Below are 17,830 nucleotides of genomic sequence, written 5' to 3'. Positions count from 1 at the left end.
TAACAGTTCCATTTTCATTTTCCTCGTGACTTCATAGACTTCCAGTAATCTCTTTTCCAAGCTGAAGAGACAGAGTCCGCTCGCTGTGGAAGGGCTCTTCCTGGCTTCCTGATTAGTCTCATCCTTTTCCAGACTTTTTCTAAATATAAGACATTGTTTGAGGGGTGTGTGTGACCATTTCTCACATTATTCAAGACGTAGACGTCCCATGGGTTAGTACAGTGGCCTAATCCTGCCTTGCTCTCCATGCCCTTCCCTGTAATTCCTAATATTCAACTTACTCGTCTGACAATACCTGCTCAGCAGGGATTCTTGGAGCTTGCTGAATGGTAACTGGTAACAAACAGTTCCTCGTTGGGTCTATACAGGAGATACTTCTTCACGCGTGGATTATTTGGCATGGATTGAGATGATATCCTATTTGCCATTTCGTTGTACAGTCCGAGTGCTCTGAGCATCCTTCAACAACCGTTCAAACTTCTCCAGACCCCTTGGATAAATATTAGCTACTCAGGGCATATTTTCATTTCTCAATAGCCCCTCTGTCACTCAGGGCAGCTCTCAAACGCTGTTACTGAGCCAGAATATTTTCTTGTTCTGCCTCCCTATCCCTTTTGGCTGTTCTCTCTTCTGAACCTGCAGCTACGTGGAGGCAGAGTGCAGGAAGGCCAACTACAACAGAGCAAACCTGGGGGTAAACCCAGACTTGCTGGGGTAACACTATTTCCTAGACTTTGCACGCTTACTTGAAGCCACTTTCAGGGGCAATTCAGCATTTTAATCATCGATTAAGGTTGCACCTATGAAAATAATAACAACCACACAGCATAAGAGCTGTGCCCAGTTACAGCGTGCTCCACAAGCACTAATTAGTTCGAATCAATGAATTAACCACTTCCACTTTGTCCTCCTTTACCAGGAGGCCCCATACTTCCCATCCTCAACCCTGGCAGAGCTTTCACCCATCCCAACATGCTGTTTGCGGGCGCACTGCTCTGCACGGACTACGAGACTCCTTTGCTCCCTGTCAGGGAAATCAAAGATAGCAGCCCTCAGCTAAATTAAGCATGAAGTTTCCAGAGCTGGAAGAGCCTTCAGCTCTCAAGGACTTGCTGAGATGTTCCTACAGGTAGGGGAAAGACCCCCAGCAGTGTTTGGTGGCAAAGAAAAGCGAGCACCTGTTCCACATGGAAGGTTTGGGGGGCTAGTCACCCACACGGGACCCCAAACCCTCCCACTGTCAGTAGAGAAAGAGGGTGACAATAAAATGTGAAATAAAACGCGAGGCCCATCATTCCCACTGCAATGCTGCAACAGGCTTCACGTTGCTCCTGAGCTACGAGCTGTTTCAGACCTACTACAGGGCCTTCCCGGGTATAAGCACAGCTGACCCTGTCTTGAGGCACAACAGCAACTACGTTACTCGTTGAAAGCTCTTCCGCTCGTGTTTTCTAGGAGCCTTCATTTCATTTTAACATTTCTTTTTTATTAGGGATTCTGAACTCCCTAAATGCAGGAAAAGGAACTGCTCGTTGGTGACCTTAAGAGCCAGAACTAGTAGCAATGGGACAATATTAAATTGAAAGCACACTGGTTTCAGAAAAATTTCTCAAAAGTACATAGAAAAAAAATCTACCAACTAGGAACGTGCAGGACACAGGTCCTGCAAGCCAGATTCCAGGAGACTGGACTTTTTTTTTTTTTTCAGCTCCATGCCTAGTTACTTCATCTGTTCTTACAGTGTCCTAAATAGATCACTTGGTTTTAAAAGGCAATTTTCCAGTGGAACTATTAGTTAAAAAAAAAATCCTACTCAATCAGCCTCCTACAGCAGCAGAGAAGAACATATCTGACGGACTTGAATCTGGATCATGAACAGAAACAGTTCTGGGTGGGTTTGCAATTCAGTTACGACAGCAATTTGGAAGCAAGCTGGTGATGGACCCCAGGATCGAGGTGGCTGCTTTAGTAATTTGTGATCCCCGCACAGCATGGTCTTGGAGCTCTACCCCAACTACCAGCGCTGTGGGCTCGTGTCGTGTCCCAAGCCACAGCTGCTCAGCCTTTACTCTGACAGCCTTTAATCCAGAATCCTGATTTGGATGAGGAAAACGTTTTGCCCACACCTCAGCAGTGTGAAACCTCCTGCGCTGCTGGGGCTGATGCCGCGTCCTGTCCTGCTCCCTCGGGCTGCAGCCGCAGTGTGCCCCAGCCACTTCCAGTTTTTAAGAACATCAAGCAAAGCTTAAAAAACTCCCCAGAGCTGAGCAAAGACGCTGCTTCCTGCTGCACGGACCTGCACGGAACTAGACTTTACTAACTTTACCCGTTGGTGCGCTGAGCACAACATTCTGTTTTCTGACGAGAGACCAAGGCAGCACACCACTGGGAAATTCAGCCTTTTAGTAAGGAACTATTACTAATTCTGGTGGATACACAGACCAGCGTACCAAACGGCACTGTCAGCACGTTAGGACTCTTATTAGCAAGCTCGGTTCTGTAACCGGACCCTTGCCGAACCCAAACCATTTAGCGGGTACAGTTACCACCTACCGTTTCCCCTTTCAGGAAATTTCCATGTCAGTGTGCTCCTACTGTTACAGTGGAAACTGAAAACTATCCTGCAGACTCCTGTACGCAGGTGGAACTAGGAATCTGCTAAGGAAAAGCCTCCACGGGACTGCAGACAGTGTCCTTTTACTGTCAGAGTGAAAACCTAGGAGAAAGCACCCGCGTGCAGCCTTCTAGCCTTCTCCTCTCCCCCGTACCTGTTGAGTGCCATGGTAACAGTTGCTCCTTGTTGCATCTCCTGAGACGCTGCCACTGCTGCTTCTGCTAACGATGCCACTGCCTGCGTGGCCTCTGATGCCTGCGTCGTCTGGATGGTCATCTCACCCCCCTGTAGCGTTGCCCAGTTCTGCTCCACCTACGGAGGAAGAACAAGAAGGAAGGTCCCAGGATGTGAAGCCATCCCGTGAAACGACGGCTGCTGCCTAAAACAAAGAAGTCAGATAGTTTCGAGGAGTCTTTGGAGAATCCTGCACGTACTCTGACTCTCTCCCAGAGACTTTGACAGGGAAAAGAGAGCACCAGGGGGGAAAGACCAGGATCCAGCTGAGAACACCACAGACCCTACAACCCTCTCTCAGCCATGAGTGAGTTTCTGTAGCCTGCCCTCAAGTCTAGCTGCTGTTCTGCACATGTTCAGTCTGCAAGCGAGAACTGCCAGGCACTTTTTAAAGCAGCCGCACTGCTGCGGTGCTGGAAGCTCAGCACAGATCCCCGTCCCACAGGGCAAAGGGCTGCACGTGCCTCCCTGTTTCCACTTGTCTGCACCCCTCCCGTCATTTTGGGGAACCAAACATGTTCCCATTTAGGATTTATTTGTGCTGGACTTGTCTCAAGCTCACCTAAAGCTCACAACTGGAACTTGTTTTGCTGTAGTACGCTTAATAAATGAAAGTGGCCATCCCCAGTTCAAGGCAACTGCTTTGCTCTCCTGTGCCCACAGCTGACCCTGGGCGAAAGGATCCAAAGCAGGGAGGAAGCAGCGACAGGGCGTTGAGACAAGGTGAAAAGAAGCCAAGTTAAGAGAAGGCGAAGTCTTTTAGGAAAGATGGAACCAGGTCTGAGTGCCTCGAGAGGAAGAAGTCGCAGATGGGAGGGATCTCAGGAGAGCTGGACTGAGTTTGTGCTGCTCCCTAGCCATGCCGAAACCAAAGCAAAGCAAGCCCGAGCAGGGAAAGGCACCCTTCCCACCACCATGCAGGAGGAGAACATACGTATATTCTGCAAATACATGTATTCAGCAGTCAGGCAGATCTCCACTGTGGCGCACAGCGCCCTGCAAAAACGCCGAGGCTGTTTCAAAAGGGGGAAGGACTTACTGCAGGCAAAGGAGGAGGAATTGTCTGGGCCCTTCTCCGCACTAACACAAAAGTTGTGCTGCTGAGATCGTAGCAAGCATCCCTGCTCCGTGTTGCTCTGCATCCTATAAACACGTCTGCTTACTCAGAGCTAACTCACATCTCCACGCAGCATGACAGCGAGGCAGAAACATCCTTAGAGACGCTGCCAGCAGGCTGTGGATTTGTCTGCACATAGCGATCCCAGCCATTCACCAATGAAAAAACTTTTGTATCTTTATTTCGTCCAATATCTCTTAAACGTTTAATTTACAGGAGGAGCTCGGTGCCTGCACTCCCTTGATTTCTGTTTGTCCCTCTGAAAATTTTCTTACAGGTGTCAAGAGACATCTGAAGAGGGTTCTGAAAACCCTCAAAGTACTTCAAGGTCACAGCCAGGCCGCTTCCCTTTGCTCCTGAGATGGAAATAGGGTCTTGTGCAGAACAAAGCTGTTCTGTGCTGCCACCTGTCGCCCTGAAAGCCTCGCTCGCACAGAGCTGACCAGACCCCAGCACTCCTGCACAGACCGTCCGCAGCCGGACAGCCTGGCACGCAGCAAAGGGGCGGAAAGCTGCCTGCAGCCTCATGGATTTACAGGGGGGTTAGTGGGGAAAAAGAGGTTAAAAAAAAGCGTAAGTTTCCTTGCGGTCTTTAAACTTATTAACGTGTTTAAAAAAAAAGAAGCGGAAAAAATAAACGCATGCAAGTTTGAGAGGTCAGATTTGAGGGCTGAAGTGGTCTGACGGAGTCCTCAACAGAAGGAACTTTGCCCAGTTTTAGAGCACTGGAAGAAGCTTTCACAGTACGTGGAACAGTACTGCGCTCCGCGGTACCTCATGTTGTCTCGAATATAACGTGCATTTATGAAGCTCTCTCCGGTATTCACTTGCAAACCTCTCTAAAAGCTGCAGAAGAAGAACAGTCCCATTTTGTCCAGAGATCAGTAGCCGAAGAATCACACCATTTGCCCACAGCCATGCAATATCCTCCACTAACCACAGGCTCAGAATACCCCAGGCGTCACCCCCAACCCTGAACTGGCAAAACTCGGGATCTCGAGCACACGTGAAACGATTATCCCAAACAAACACAGAAACGTGCATCTGTGCAGTTAGGTCTCTATCTGCTGGAGCAGATCTCCCAGAATTAATGTATAGGACATTAAAATGGGATGAAATTCAGAGCTGAGGCTTCTGCCATAATTGCATTTGTATGCTCTTGAGTCAAAACGACAACAGTTCAGCACTTCCTATATGAAATTTCGTATAGTTTCACAGGTATTTTAACCCTGAACACTGCAGGGTTGGTGTTTTTTTGTGACTTAATTGTGACAAATATTTAACTTTGATGAAGTCAAATAGGATGATCGTGCTCTGAACACGATGAGCACGACCCAGATCCTTACCTCCCCGTCAGTCACTGCGGAATAATTGACTTGTGCGACGGTGACCGTGGTAGGCAACTCGGAGGCATCAGCCAGCGTGGCAACTGTAGCACCGGTGCCAACCTGCAGAAGTCAACAAGATGCAGCTGAACACGCTTGCTAGTGCAGGAAAACATCCATATAATTCAGACAAAGGGACAGTCAAACGCTCTCAGGTTACAAAGCATTGCATCTACAGGGAATAATAGTAATGGGCAGAGCTCGTGGAAAATCCTGAGCTGTCTCCAAGGGGAAAAAAATAACATGCTAAAGCAATGTCAGTCTGCAGCAGCTTCCAGAGTGGGGACAGGGCCCAGAAATGAGTTTTGCACAGCCCTTGTGTCTGTCTGAACACAGGCCCTCGCTATTTTCCTAGCCTCACAAAGAACAGCTGCAGGATACCACTGCCATTCCCAGGTGCGAGCAGGGTGCACAGGTGGAACCAAGACACTTCTCCAACTGCGTGGAAGTCGTGTAAAAAACCTACCCTGTAAAAACTATACCCTGCGTATCAGCTATCATTTATAGCACCACTTACCACTCACAGGGGCACTGCTCTCCAGGCACTTGGCAAACATCAGTCCATCCTCACTACCCCACTGGCTTTGGAAATTACACTTTCCCTATTTAACAGCTGGGAAAAGGCAAAACCTGGGAGATGTGCAGCTTTGTTTCTAAGCAGAATTAAACCTGTAGGTGCTAGAAAGTCGATGAGATCTCAGGTGCTGGGCACCTAAGAGAATACTATCAAGGGGAAAATGTCTGTTAGCAGGTGAGCAAACAGAAGCAGCTTGGCACGTCTGCTGGGCCTTGGGGGAGCAGAAAGCTGGGCCAATTCACTGAAAAGCTTTCATTTGAAAAGCAAACAAAAAAAAAAAACAAAAGCAAAACAAAAATAAAGTCCACGTCCTGAGCTGCCAGAAGCTGCCGCCCCACATGGAGAAGGGAATACAGCAGCAGCAACTTCAGCTGTGAATCCCCTAAAGCGGCCTAAGACATCCTTCCCTCGGGGCAGCTTGAGAATTACAATATTTATATCTTAGACACTTCAGGTGTAAGAGCAGGGGACACAGAAGTACCTAATGCCATGGATTAAGGTAGATTTCATACCATTAAAGAAAAGCAGTCCCATCACGTTTCCTCCCGTCACTTCATCCCACGGCCGCCACAGGTTTTGTGTGGCCACATGAGCTGTGTGTCTGGTTGCGAACGGGTTAGTAAAACCCAGGTCAGACCCTGAACTACTTGACCAAATAGCTGCAGGTCTGTCCGTGCTGCCACAACAGGAGAGCAAGGGATAGGAGCAGGGAAGAGAGAGGATGGGACCGCTTCTTTGAGCGGGAGCACTGGCTTAATGAGCCAGAGGGCTGAGAGATTGATAAAGAGAATTCCTGAAGGACACGGCAAGCTACCAAAAGGAGTTTGCTCTAAACCACCTCCTAGAGGCAGGCAAGTTGATCCTGAGTCAGCTGTGCTGGGAACGCTGGAGGGCTTTTCTCACCTGGATGAGGGACACGGTGCCATCGGGGTTGCTGAAGGTTTGTACCACTGTCTGTGACGGCACCAGGTGCGCTATGCTGTGTGTGGTCGTGGTCTGCTGCTGCGTCTGCTGGTCCTCAAACGCGTAGAGCAGGTCCTCACGGCCATGCTGCTTGTAGCAGTTCTTCACGATAGTCCGCAACGCCTGGGTCCACGACACCTACAGGGAGAATCAGAAAGGAGTTGAGAGCGTGTAAAAACTTTTCTGAATGGCTCGAATGCTGCTACTGCTGTGATTTGCATGCTTACCTTTACTGGGTGCTTTTCAATAAATCATCAAACAAGATGCCCCCAGTACCTAATCCCTCCATTCCCTCATTCCCCAGGACTCAGAAATTACCCTGAGCCACTGCATTTCTATGTATGGATACAGAACGAGCATACTTGACCAAAGGAGGGCATATTTCTCAATGAAATCTCAATGAAATTTCTCTGCCTTGAAAGCTTAAAGAATTGAGGCCAACACACAGAAAATCACCTCCACCTTGAAAGAGCTGAGGATGCAGCGCCATTTCCAGCCCCCCAGGCATCCCTCCCCACCCAACCAGATCTGTATCAGCACTGCCCTCACACCCTGGGAGCCTTTTTTTTTGACAGTCTCCTTGTGACAGGTCGGTGACAACATCACCTGCGTGGGATCCACAGCTGTAACTGATACCCAAGACCTTTCACCCTTTCTCTCACTTCTCTTTTTCCTGGCTCCACCACACATTTTTGATCACCCGCCTTTAAGCACAAAGGTCCCTGCTCAGGATGGGACAGTAAACCCTTCAAGGGCTTCACGAGGCCACGACACAGACTCGGTGGTAAATGAGCTGCATACTTGGAGAGTTGGCTGGTCTTAGGCTGGGCAGGCTGCTTCAAAAGGCCACAGAGATGAGCAGGTGATGCAGCTAGCAAGAAGGACACCCGCTGCAGAAGGAGATGTGCTTCAAATACCTGCTCGTCACAGCACGCAGGCAGGGACAGAGCAGGTTGCACGCTACACCTCCCATCTCATTGCTCTCCCGAGCTCGATGTCTGACACTAAGCCAAGGACGGGCGGATGATGCAGTTTCTTCCATCACTCGAGGGAAAGAAAAACGGCGCCCCCAAAAACTGAAGGCAGACCCATGGGTTACCCACCCGCTGCTTCTGTTCCTCCGTGCGGACGTCGCTGCGGACGTTGGCCCACGGGATGTCCTCAGGCCACCAGATGGGCTTGCAGCTCTCCTTGCCCCAGCCTGGCTTGCCGCGACCCGTGGAGTATTTCAGCATCTCCGGGATGAAAGCTCGCAGCTGTGCCTGGAACAAAGCGCATAAAAGGGTTTGTAGGAACGCAAATCTGGTAGTTTTGAGACAAAGTTACTGCATTTCATTTCCATCCTGCTGGAAACATGACCTGGAAGAGGCCTGCGTGCCCAGGACAAACAAATCCTGTATCATCTTCCCCCAAGTCTCAGCTGAGAAGAGCTCGCTAGATTATGGAACAGCAGAAACAAAATGAATCCAACTAGAATAAGGCAAAACACACGCTGTCTTAGCACGCTTTTTGGTTTAAACACTACCACGAAGAGAGCTAACCAACCTGAAAGGGGAAATAAAACAATTAGAACAACGCAGGACAAAAAAAAAATTAAAAGAAAAAACATTCAATGTCCCTACAGCTGCAAGAACTCACTTGTGAGCTGATGTACGTTTTACGTTGATGTTGCAAAGAGGACAGAGCTTCAGCGAGCTTCTCCAGCTTAAAGACACTCTTACCTGTTCTTCCCTACCCCTGCAGAACATATCACACACTGCACTGATTTTCTGAATCTGTTTTTAACTTCTCCCCCAGCGGGGACACCTTTCAACCCAATTGTGCTTTTCCTTGGCACCCACAGAAACCGGCCAGCTGGTGACTGCCTTTACCATCAGCAGACCATACCTTAGAAAGAGAGATCTGCACAGCTAATTGAGCAGGCATGTCACCAAGAGCAGCTAATGTCCTTAGAGTCGTCTACTAGAACATAAAACTCACGGAGGGTGCTGGGGCACGTTTGGGTTTTGTCCTGGGCACTGCCTGGAGGTGCGGGAGGAGGCCGGTGCAGCCGTAGAGCTGAGCAGGAAGAGCACGACCGCCCACACCAAATTAAAACGTGTTAACTTCAAGCTAACTAGTTGCATGTCAGAATGCCTCCCTGCATCCCTTCGGAACTTGCCGTAAAAGCCATTTGAGTTCTGCTGTCCTGGCGTGCAATATCTGTCGGAGGAACGGGAGGCTGCAGAGCGCCTGACCCCGCAGCACCCCGCTAAACGCACCACGACCTGCGGCAGCTCTTCGGGGCGCAGGGCTGCTCTTCGAGGGCAGAGCCCCACCGCAAGATGTGATGTTGGGCTCTAGTTTACAAATCTAAGGAGAAAAACTGAAGTGTGTTTTGATAAAAACCAAGCAATTCATTTGAATGCACGATTTGCTGCTTGCACAGTTGGCAGCAGTGGCTAGGGACTTTAAAGGCAATAAAAATCCAGTGTACTCGTGGGTCTGGACATGGTGTGTCTGCTGCCACCCTAAAAGAAACTCTGCTGCCCAGCAAAGCGGCTGCATTTCAGCCCTTCCATCATTCCTGAGCTAACAGCAAGCCCAAGAACGGGCCAGAGCTTGCTAGAGATGGAGCAGCCCCTCCGGAGCAGCCCACACCACCCCAAGGGCATCCTCAACCATCTCAGGGACAGCGAACCAAACCCCGATTTACAAACAGGGCACGGAAAAGCCACCAGCTCGCCCGTGCCCACACACGGGTACAACCACTGCAGTGTCTTCCCTTCCAGCCCACGACGCGGCCTCCAGGCCGGGGAGGTTTGCTCGGCCCAACAAACCTGCTGGTGGCATCGAGTCGCCCGGTGCAACAACGGTTAAAAGTCTCCTTCCCGGAATCGCTGCCTGCGAGCCGTGCTCCTTGTTACCAGATGGATTAATTACTGGTCCCGGGGAGTTCAGCAGCTCGAGCTACTCAAGGCACTTGTTAAGGAGGGCTCGCCTTTAATCCGCCAGGGAGACAATCAGCAGCGACGCCGCAGCCTGCTCCAGCGCCAGGACGTCTCTAATTAGTGCCGTAACGAGACCTCACCCCGGCAGCTCGCAGGGGTCTGCCACGGGCACCGAGACAAAGACCCCGCGTGTCTCAGAGGGCGCAGCCGGGAGAAGCCGCTGCAGTCACTTCTGGGGCAGCAACCTTTCTGCTGGCTCCGGCCACAAAGCCACCCAAAAAGCAAGCCTCTCCCCAAAAAGCAAGCTTCTCCCCAAAAAGCACGCAGCTCACTCTGCTTTGCACCGTTGTCAGCTCTGGGAAAGGCTCCTGTAATCTCTAGCACCGAGAGAAGCTGTACGAAAGTCTCCTCAACTGCTCCCAAAAGCAGAAGAGGGCAAAGGAGCAATGGCAGCAAAGCCCCCCGGGTACTTTGTTCACTTGCCCTTCTGTTTTTCGGTTAAATAAATATATGTATTTATATATATTTTAACGTTCAGGGTACAAAGCAAGGCATCTTCCAAGGCTGCGGCACAGCGCTGCCAGCAGGGAGCCCTGGGACTGCTTTTCCCCAGCCCAGAGGACAGCCGGCACCTGCTGAACTGCCCCCACCAACGCCCTGCTGGTCTCCCCACGGAGGGCTCTGCTCACAGATTTATTTATTTTTTGTGCAAATCTACCTTCTCTTCCGCCCTGAAACGGTGGTCAAGGCATAAATAGGAAGTGCTGAGGAGTTCTAAAGGGTCAGAGGGGAGCGGGCAGGATCACCGCTGCTCGTTCTTGCTGGGAACGATGCACGACGCAGGCTCTGAGCTGAAATACTGCAAAAGCAGCGTTCATCTCTCACCCCTGGGGTGCCTCCGCTGCGAAACAGGGACGCTCTCCCTCCCCCACACCCCAACGACCTGCTGGGACAGCAGAAACACGCTGTCCCCATACCGCATCTCCGATGGGGACCAGGGGGAGCACCACCCAAGCCTCGCACCTGGGCGATGGGGTCCAGCACGCAGGCTTGGCCCCGATCCCTGTAAAAAGGTTCTGAGAGCCACGGGCAGAGCAGATACCGCCCTTCAGTGCCTGGCGTCTGCTGCCTACAGCCTGGCACGCAGCGATAGCTGCTGTTTGGGCTAAAGCTTTCTGCACGGCACCACGCAAACAGGCGTCGAGTACAATTTTTCAAGGCCACGGTAAGCTTTGCTGGCTTGCGTAAGCACGCTGCAAACCGCAGGTGCGCATTAGGTTAAGAAAAGCGAAATCAAAGAACAAAGAAGTGAAAATTGAAGTGAAATTAAAGAACAAAACACCCGTTCAGGAAAGCATCAGCAGCTTCTAGTGCCTCGCAGAGAGCTGACTGGTGCTCTGGCTCAGCATCACCCAAGCTCCCTCCCTAATGCTATCGGCGAGCCACAGAGAACAACAAGGCTGAGTTTTTACAGGCAAACTCAGCTCTGCCGTGGTGTGCACGTCGCCAAAGCCCGTAAAGTGATGAGCCTTCTCTGTGGAATGGCTCCAGGGTAAGAGCCCCGCTGCCATGCCTTATTTTGCACAGCTGAGGTGGGCGATGCTCTTCGCTCGGAAGCATCTTTGCTCCGCAACTCTTTATTTCCCTCTAGAGCACCAGGGAAGCAGAGCAATTAAACAGAGTGATTCTCGCCTCCCCCTTTGAGGAGCCAACGCCTCCGCCACCTGCCTGCAGCCACCTGCAGCTGCTCGGCGCAGGGGCTTCGCTTCTCCCCTCTCAGAGACGCCTCTGAATTGTGCTGCCCAATTTACACTCGTAAATATTTTGGTTTTCCACGGGGCTTTGTAGCATCTAGTCGAAAAAAGCTCATTTCTTGCTAGCGGATAACGAGAATTCCATCAGCAGCTCTGGGAATCCAAATTCCTGCAAAAACCAACAGCGTCTCCAGCCACGCGCCAGGCTGCAGGGATCTGGGAGTCAGCAGCACCACCACCACCTCTAACTGATGTATTTCGAATCCCATTGTGGCAAAAAAAAAAAAAATAAAAAAATAAAAACTGCCAGTATTGCAGCCTCATCACGCTCAGCTTATCTGTGTTGTGTTTCTGTTTTAAAAGTTTGGCCCCGAGTCTGGCAAAAACTACACGGCAGCTGGACTCCTTCAAGAGCAAAATTATCTCATAGCCACCACACGCACCGTCCTTACTGCCCGAATTCTGACCAGGAGGAACACCTGCTGCGCTGCGAGAACCCAGCCGGCAGTCTGTAGTCCTGTCAGTTAAATCTGGTGATCTGTCCTCAGACGGCCTGCAGGCGTTCCAGGAGTGCAGGTTTTTAAAAGACGATTCACAAAAGGTGAGGCTGCCCCCAGCCCAGCCTTGGGCACCCCCCAGCTCCTCGGGGCAGCCTGGGCCAGGGCCTCACCGCCCTCCGAGTAAAGAATTTCTTCCTAATCTCTAATCTAAACCCACTTTCCTTCAGATTAAAGCCGTTCCCCGTGTCCTACCCCTACCCCCCGGCACAGAGTCCCTCCCCAGCCCTCCTGCAGCCCCTTCAGGCCCTGGCAGCCCGCTGGGAGCTCTCCCCGGAGCCTTCTCTTCTCCAGGCTGAGCACCCCCAGCTCCCTCAGCCTGGCCCCGCAGCAGAGGGGCTCCAGCCCTTTTTGATCACCCTCCAACACCCCCAGGTCGTTTCTCCTCAGGGCTGCTCTCCATCAATTCTCCACCCAGCCTGGATTTATGTTTGGGATTGCCCCAGCCAGGCCCACCTCTCAAATCTGCCCAGGTCGCCCTGTCCACAGCTTTGGAAAAGCCTTCATAAAGCTGTTTTGATTTACAAATCGGAAGGAAGAAGGCTATTCCTAACGGGAGGCTTGTTTTAGCATAACACAGAACGGGAGGACTTGAGATAAGAGGCTCCAAGTTGCTGTGCTGTTGCATCAGCAGGCTGCATGTTCGTGATGACAGAAGGCCCTGCAAAATACGGAGGGGGAAGGAAAAAGCATTTCTGGTTTAAGAGAGCTGCAAGGAGCCTGGGAACACAGGATTGGTGCATGTGGGGAAAGAAAAAAGAAGAAAAAAGCTCTGCCAGCAACTACTGCCTTAGATTGGAGAGCTGCTTCACACACGGACACACAAAGCAACCAAACCCCAGGGGCAACGTGGCTCAGCCAAATCTTTGGGCAAGGTTTCCTGAAGACCAAGGCCATGTCACATTTGCAAGGAAAGAAACAAAAACTGTTACTGTTATCTTAACGTGAAAAGCATCAGTGTTTTATTCAGAGATTTTAGGAGGGGGGGTTGCACAGCCACGTCCTGAGGAAAAGCAGAAAACACTTCAGCACTCCTTACCATCAAAATATTTAATTTCCAACTCTATCATAACAAACGATTTGTATGATTAATGCAGTGGAAGGTCTCTCTGAAGTGAGAGCTTGTCACTTCTACTGCTGCTTTGACGGCACGTGCAACGTTAACAGCCAAGGAGACCTTTTTACGGACCCGTTTATGCTTGCACATATTCCGCACACTGCGAACCACTTTCTCAGACGTGTCACTGGTTTGCAAAAACTGGACTTCCTGACCTTATTCACCCACCTTCACCGCTCTTATTTCTTTCACTAGCAACGGCTCATTTCCTTGTTATTTCCTCAGAGCCCCCACGCTGCGGGTGCAGGCACCTTCGCTGCTCACAGCGTGCGGGGACGGCTTCCCTCTGCCTGAAAAAAATCCACTGCGAGGTCTCCTCCTCCTCGTTTTTAAGTCCTAGGCACTTCTGTTTAATTACTACAACGACAAGGCGACAGGGAAACTTTGTGTTTGCTAATGCGAATGCCAGACCTTCGTACGGTGCTCTTAGAGGAAGAGAAGAGACCACCAAAACGGCAGGCTGTTTCCAGGCTGGGAAGCCATTAACCACCCAAACCAAAAGCTGCCTTCCAACAGCTCCGCTCTGAGCCGACCTGCAAGTACCGGCCCGGCGGCTTACAAAACCAGCAACTACGTTTTGCCCTGCGCTGTCGTGGATTAGGAACGTGATCTGTTATACCTCGGCTAAGGCACAGTGGCTTTTGTAAAACTGCATGAGAAAGCATGAGCGTGTCTGATTAGACCCAAGCACAGGAGCTGGTGTCGTGACCAGCACGTGATCGTTGCGCAGAGCACAGCGGAAACCAGCACACCTTTTGCTCCATCACACTGCTTGTACGTTGCCCCAAAGCCCCCGGCCTTTCCACCTTGCTGCTGGCTTTCAGCATTTTAAATGTGTTACAGTGCATCACGCTGAGTTGAGGCCCTGCACCCCCAAGGAAGGAGAAATCCCTGCAGGATCCCTCCCACACCAAGGAAGCTTCCCTGGGGGGCCCCCTCTCCTTCTCCCCAGCAGTAAGGAGGTCAGCAAGGAGCTGGACCTGGACAGAAAGGGAGTCCCCCGCATCCCTAGAGCAGAAAACTCCCCGTCTCCATCAGCAACATCTCGAGGTTTGATGTGGAGTTAAGCAATCAACAAGCTCTTCTCTGCTCCAGCCCACGGCAGGAAGAGGAGGATGGAAGGAACTAGAGCACACAAGAAACATCCAAGGAGGATAAGCCAAAAGCGGTACTGCAAAAGCCACCTTCCTGACCTCAGTGCCTAAAAATCCCTGCAAAGTGCAGAACAAATGGCTTCTCTGTTCCCAGCACAGGGGAGGTGAGAAGAACAGCTCAAAGGGGAACGCTCCCAGCAGCCTGACCTTGAGTCCTGACACGCATCTCTACTGCTGCGTGCAGAAAATAAGCACCAATAACAAAGCTTCACGGCTAACTTCTATCTGAGCTGTCACAGCCCCTTGGGAAAGAAGAGATTAAGTGCATCCCCTGGGGATGTAGACATAAGCTCACTGTAAGGTGCCAAATCTCTCTCTCTCTCTGGTTCTGCCAAGTTTCTGCCGTGTCTGCCTGCTTACCTGGGTCATCTTGTCCACTGAGACAGGAATGCCGTCGATGGTGAGGGGTGGCAGCTCCGAGTTAACCTCCTGAGGCGCGGGAGCATGCTCCGCTAGCGCAGACTCCAGGTCTTCCAGAATCATGCTCTTGTACTTGCGTACCTGTGGGGAATCGTTAAGCTCAGGTAAACAAGGTAAGGAGCACCAGGAGAGGGGAGGGTGAGGAGGCAGGGCCAGCTGCCTTCCCCGGGGTGCTGCGGAACAGAAGGAGCAAACAACGACACAGCTGGCAAGTAAAAACACCCACGGGCCCTGAAGACCTGGCTGCATCAGAGAGCTGATGATGAAACGTCAAGTAACGCCACCAAGTGGAAGTATTTACGGGATTAAAAGAAAAGTTCAGAAGCAAGGCTTAGCACAGGCAGGGTCTGCTCCGTTCACTGCCTGGTCTGCGGCAAGGTGCGAGCACTGATAGCTGAGCTGAGTTCAAGGACACGACACTACCTGTCCCCCCGAGTTTTAATCGAGGCGATTCAGCCCTGGTGAGATGTTCAGCACTGACATAGAGAAGACAGGACCTCACTGCTAGACTCATGTCCATACAACCTGAACTCCTACCTCCAGGGTCTTAAACATGACCTCCAGGTCGCTACCAGGCCTGCAAAGCTGCCTGGAGCCAAAATGAAAGCTGTGGAGAAGGTGAGCAATTTATGATACAACCTTTTCCTGCAGACACCTACCACGTTTTCTAAGGGTGCAGCTCCAAATACTTTAAAGACGGGGTTGGGTTTGGAGGGTGAGATGCACAGAACGATGGCCTGCTGCCCCACTCTGGTGGTGTACTCATCCAGCGTTGCTCGGAGCTTCCTGAAACAGAGGCACGAAGCAGTGAGCAGCTATCAGCTGCTGATGGAAACACAACCCTTCGCACTGTGGAGTCCCTTTCTTAATGCCCCCCATTCACAAACCAGGTGAGAAGCAGAGCCCCAGCTGGTCGGATCAGCCGCACGGTGCTGCCCTGCTCCCGCAGGCCTGCTGTGCTCCCTGCAGCCCCACGGCAGCTCAAATATCAATTATTCTCCCCGCTCTCCTTTTTTCCATTGATGCACAAAGTAAAGAGAAGCAAAGCCAAGGACAGCGGGGGTCTGCAGATCCACTCTGTCACTGGCTAAGTTCGTCAGTGATACAGAAATTGTACAGTAAAGAACATTTTAACAAAAGAGGACTGCAAACACAGGTTATTTTACAGTCAGCCCCGTAACAGCACATTAAAATTCCCTAGTACCAAAGCCCTACTCGAACCAGAACCGTAGGCACTCAACTGACAGCTACACGACAGGCAAGAACCAGAAATATTGCAACAGCTAAGCACAGGGAACCCACGTACTCCAACACCTGCCGCATCAGCAGGTCCCTTTGGAATGATCTCTCTGTAGGAAGAAAATGTTCCATCGTAGACTTTCCTCCTCTTATTAACTTCCAAGCAACGCAAGAGAACGTGTCGGAAACTTTGGCAGAACCTCATTAAGCAGGAGAGAAGCAGCAGCTACCACCAGGCAACGTGAGCACGGCCATAAGACGACACTTTAGTTTCTGTCCTGGTCATTTCAGGACCTGCTGCTAGCAGCAGACACGTTGCCAAAGAACCATCACCAGCTCTGCAGAGATCCCAGAATCAGACACTAACCTCCCACCTGCTGCACGCTGGTGCCTGATGTTTACACAAACTCATTAAACTGGTCAGAACGCACAGAAATTATGCATTTTGTTGGTGTTTTACACGTAACAAAATGAAGCTGCTGCGAGAAGGGAGAAGTAATCCCTCTACAGAGGAGTCTCTTTTAAAATATATTGTTCCCATTTCAAGAGATTAAAAAATTTGCTCTCCAGAAACGTTGCACAAACATGGCTGAGTCAGCAGAGGTGGGGGGAAGGAAAAATGAAATGAAGCTACAAAAGAAAGGGAGCCCACTCCAGGAAATACTATTTAACGCTAACCCTGCTGTATTCCTCTCCACTTTGGTCACGTGCAAAGGGTGTTGCAGGACTCAGCAGGTGAATAAGCAGAACATAAGGAAACCAACTTAATTTCTCACCAACTTTGCAAGGAGAGGAAGAAAAAGTGACACTGGCCTTCCCTACTTCAGGGTGCTCAGTGTGCCTGCAGGAGGAAGCCAGCAAGTAACAGAGGCTGACAAATACACCAACTCTTTTGATACAGCCCAATTAAGGCCAGAACAGGTTAAAAAGCTAAAATTGTCTTCTTCCAAAGCTTTCTAAGTGGTACCAGCCAATATTTACAGATGTTTCCTAAGGACAGAATTGCAGGTGATCTTCAGAGGCTTGCAGAACACCTGCGCAGTCACTCCAGCACCAGTGCTCCTCGGTGGCCATCAGGTGGGCGGACACACTCAGAGCACTCGTGATGCAGCACCCCAAGGGCTACAGGGACTTCTGCCCAACGAGTTCTACAGTTTCTAAAGCCAAAGAGGGTCTGGATCGGCTTTAATGGGCATCTCCCCTCAGTTCTCCCCCAGCCCTGTGCACTGCAGGATGGGCCAGTCTTCAGTGTGGATCCCACCACGATGGTCACGTCAGCCCCAGTGGTCAGAAGACCACGTTAAAAATGAGCAAAGCAACCATTTGACCCATTTCTGCAAGTTAAAACATAGCTCGTGGGTTCCAGAAGAGATGCCCCAGACTCCTCAAGCTGGAGGACTTGTGGGCAGCACGTGGTCTCATCACCGACGGCGCTGGAAGCAGATCAAGGAGGCAGACCAAGGTGTCAGGGTGCAGGCAGGAGTCCTTACCGTAGCAAACGCGTCTGCTGCCTCTTGCGGATCGACGGGTTGGATTCAAAAACGTGGGGTCGCTTTCGTTTTTTACCCGTTGCCACCGCAGCGGCTGCTGCCATCCCCACGGGGCCTGGAAATCAAACCACAGAGGGTGAATCAGCGCGCACAGCTCAGGATCTGGCCCCCCAGGGACTCAGCTCGGGGGCATCCCCCCTGGATGACCCCAAATCCCCTGGGCTCCCTCCTCTCAGCATCAACGAGTGCATCAGAAGGGTCTCCAGTTCTCCAGACTGG

At 51.1% G+C, this 17,830-nt stretch overlaps 1 protein-coding gene across 14 annotated transcripts in view; it reads right to left on the bottom strand.

The window, feature by feature from the left end:
- The window catches only part of NRF1 (nuclear respiratory factor 1), a 60,197-nt gene that overhangs the window by 25,523 nt on the left and 16,844 nt on the right, over positions 1-17,830 (bottom strand). For 11 of the 14 annotated variants that reach the window (XM_066995931.1, XM_066995847.1, XM_066995809.1 and 8 more), the window contains exons 3-10: positions 17,552-17,666; positions 15,482-15,608; positions 14,763-14,903; positions 7,994-8,152; positions 6,831-7,028; positions 5,312-5,413; positions 4,740-4,811; positions 2,769-2,926 (exon numbers count right to left, since the gene is read on the bottom strand). In XM_066995931.1, the coding sequence (XP_066852032.1) occupies positions 2,769-2,926; positions 4,740-4,811; positions 5,312-5,413; positions 6,831-7,028; positions 7,994-8,152; positions 14,763-14,903; positions 15,482-15,608; positions 17,552-17,666 (1,072 nt within the window). The remainder of the gene's footprint in view (positions 1-2,768; positions 2,927-4,739; positions 4,812-5,311; positions 5,414-6,830; positions 7,029-7,993; positions 8,153-14,762; positions 14,904-15,481; positions 15,609-17,551; positions 17,667-17,830) is intronic. The other 3 variants (XM_066996040.1, XM_066996190.1, XM_066996267.1) reach the window with 1 other exon arrangement.

This window comes from Anser cygnoides, chromosome 1 (assembly GCF_040182565.1).
Source record: "Anser cygnoides isolate HZ-2024a breed goose chromosome 1, Taihu_goose_T2T_genome, whole genome shotgun sequence".
NCBI lineage: Eukaryota > Metazoa > Chordata > Aves > Anseriformes > Anatidae > Anser > Anser cygnoides.
The sequence above is the reverse complement of the archived record's forward strand: the minus strand, read 5'-3'. Positions and strand labels throughout refer to the sequence as shown.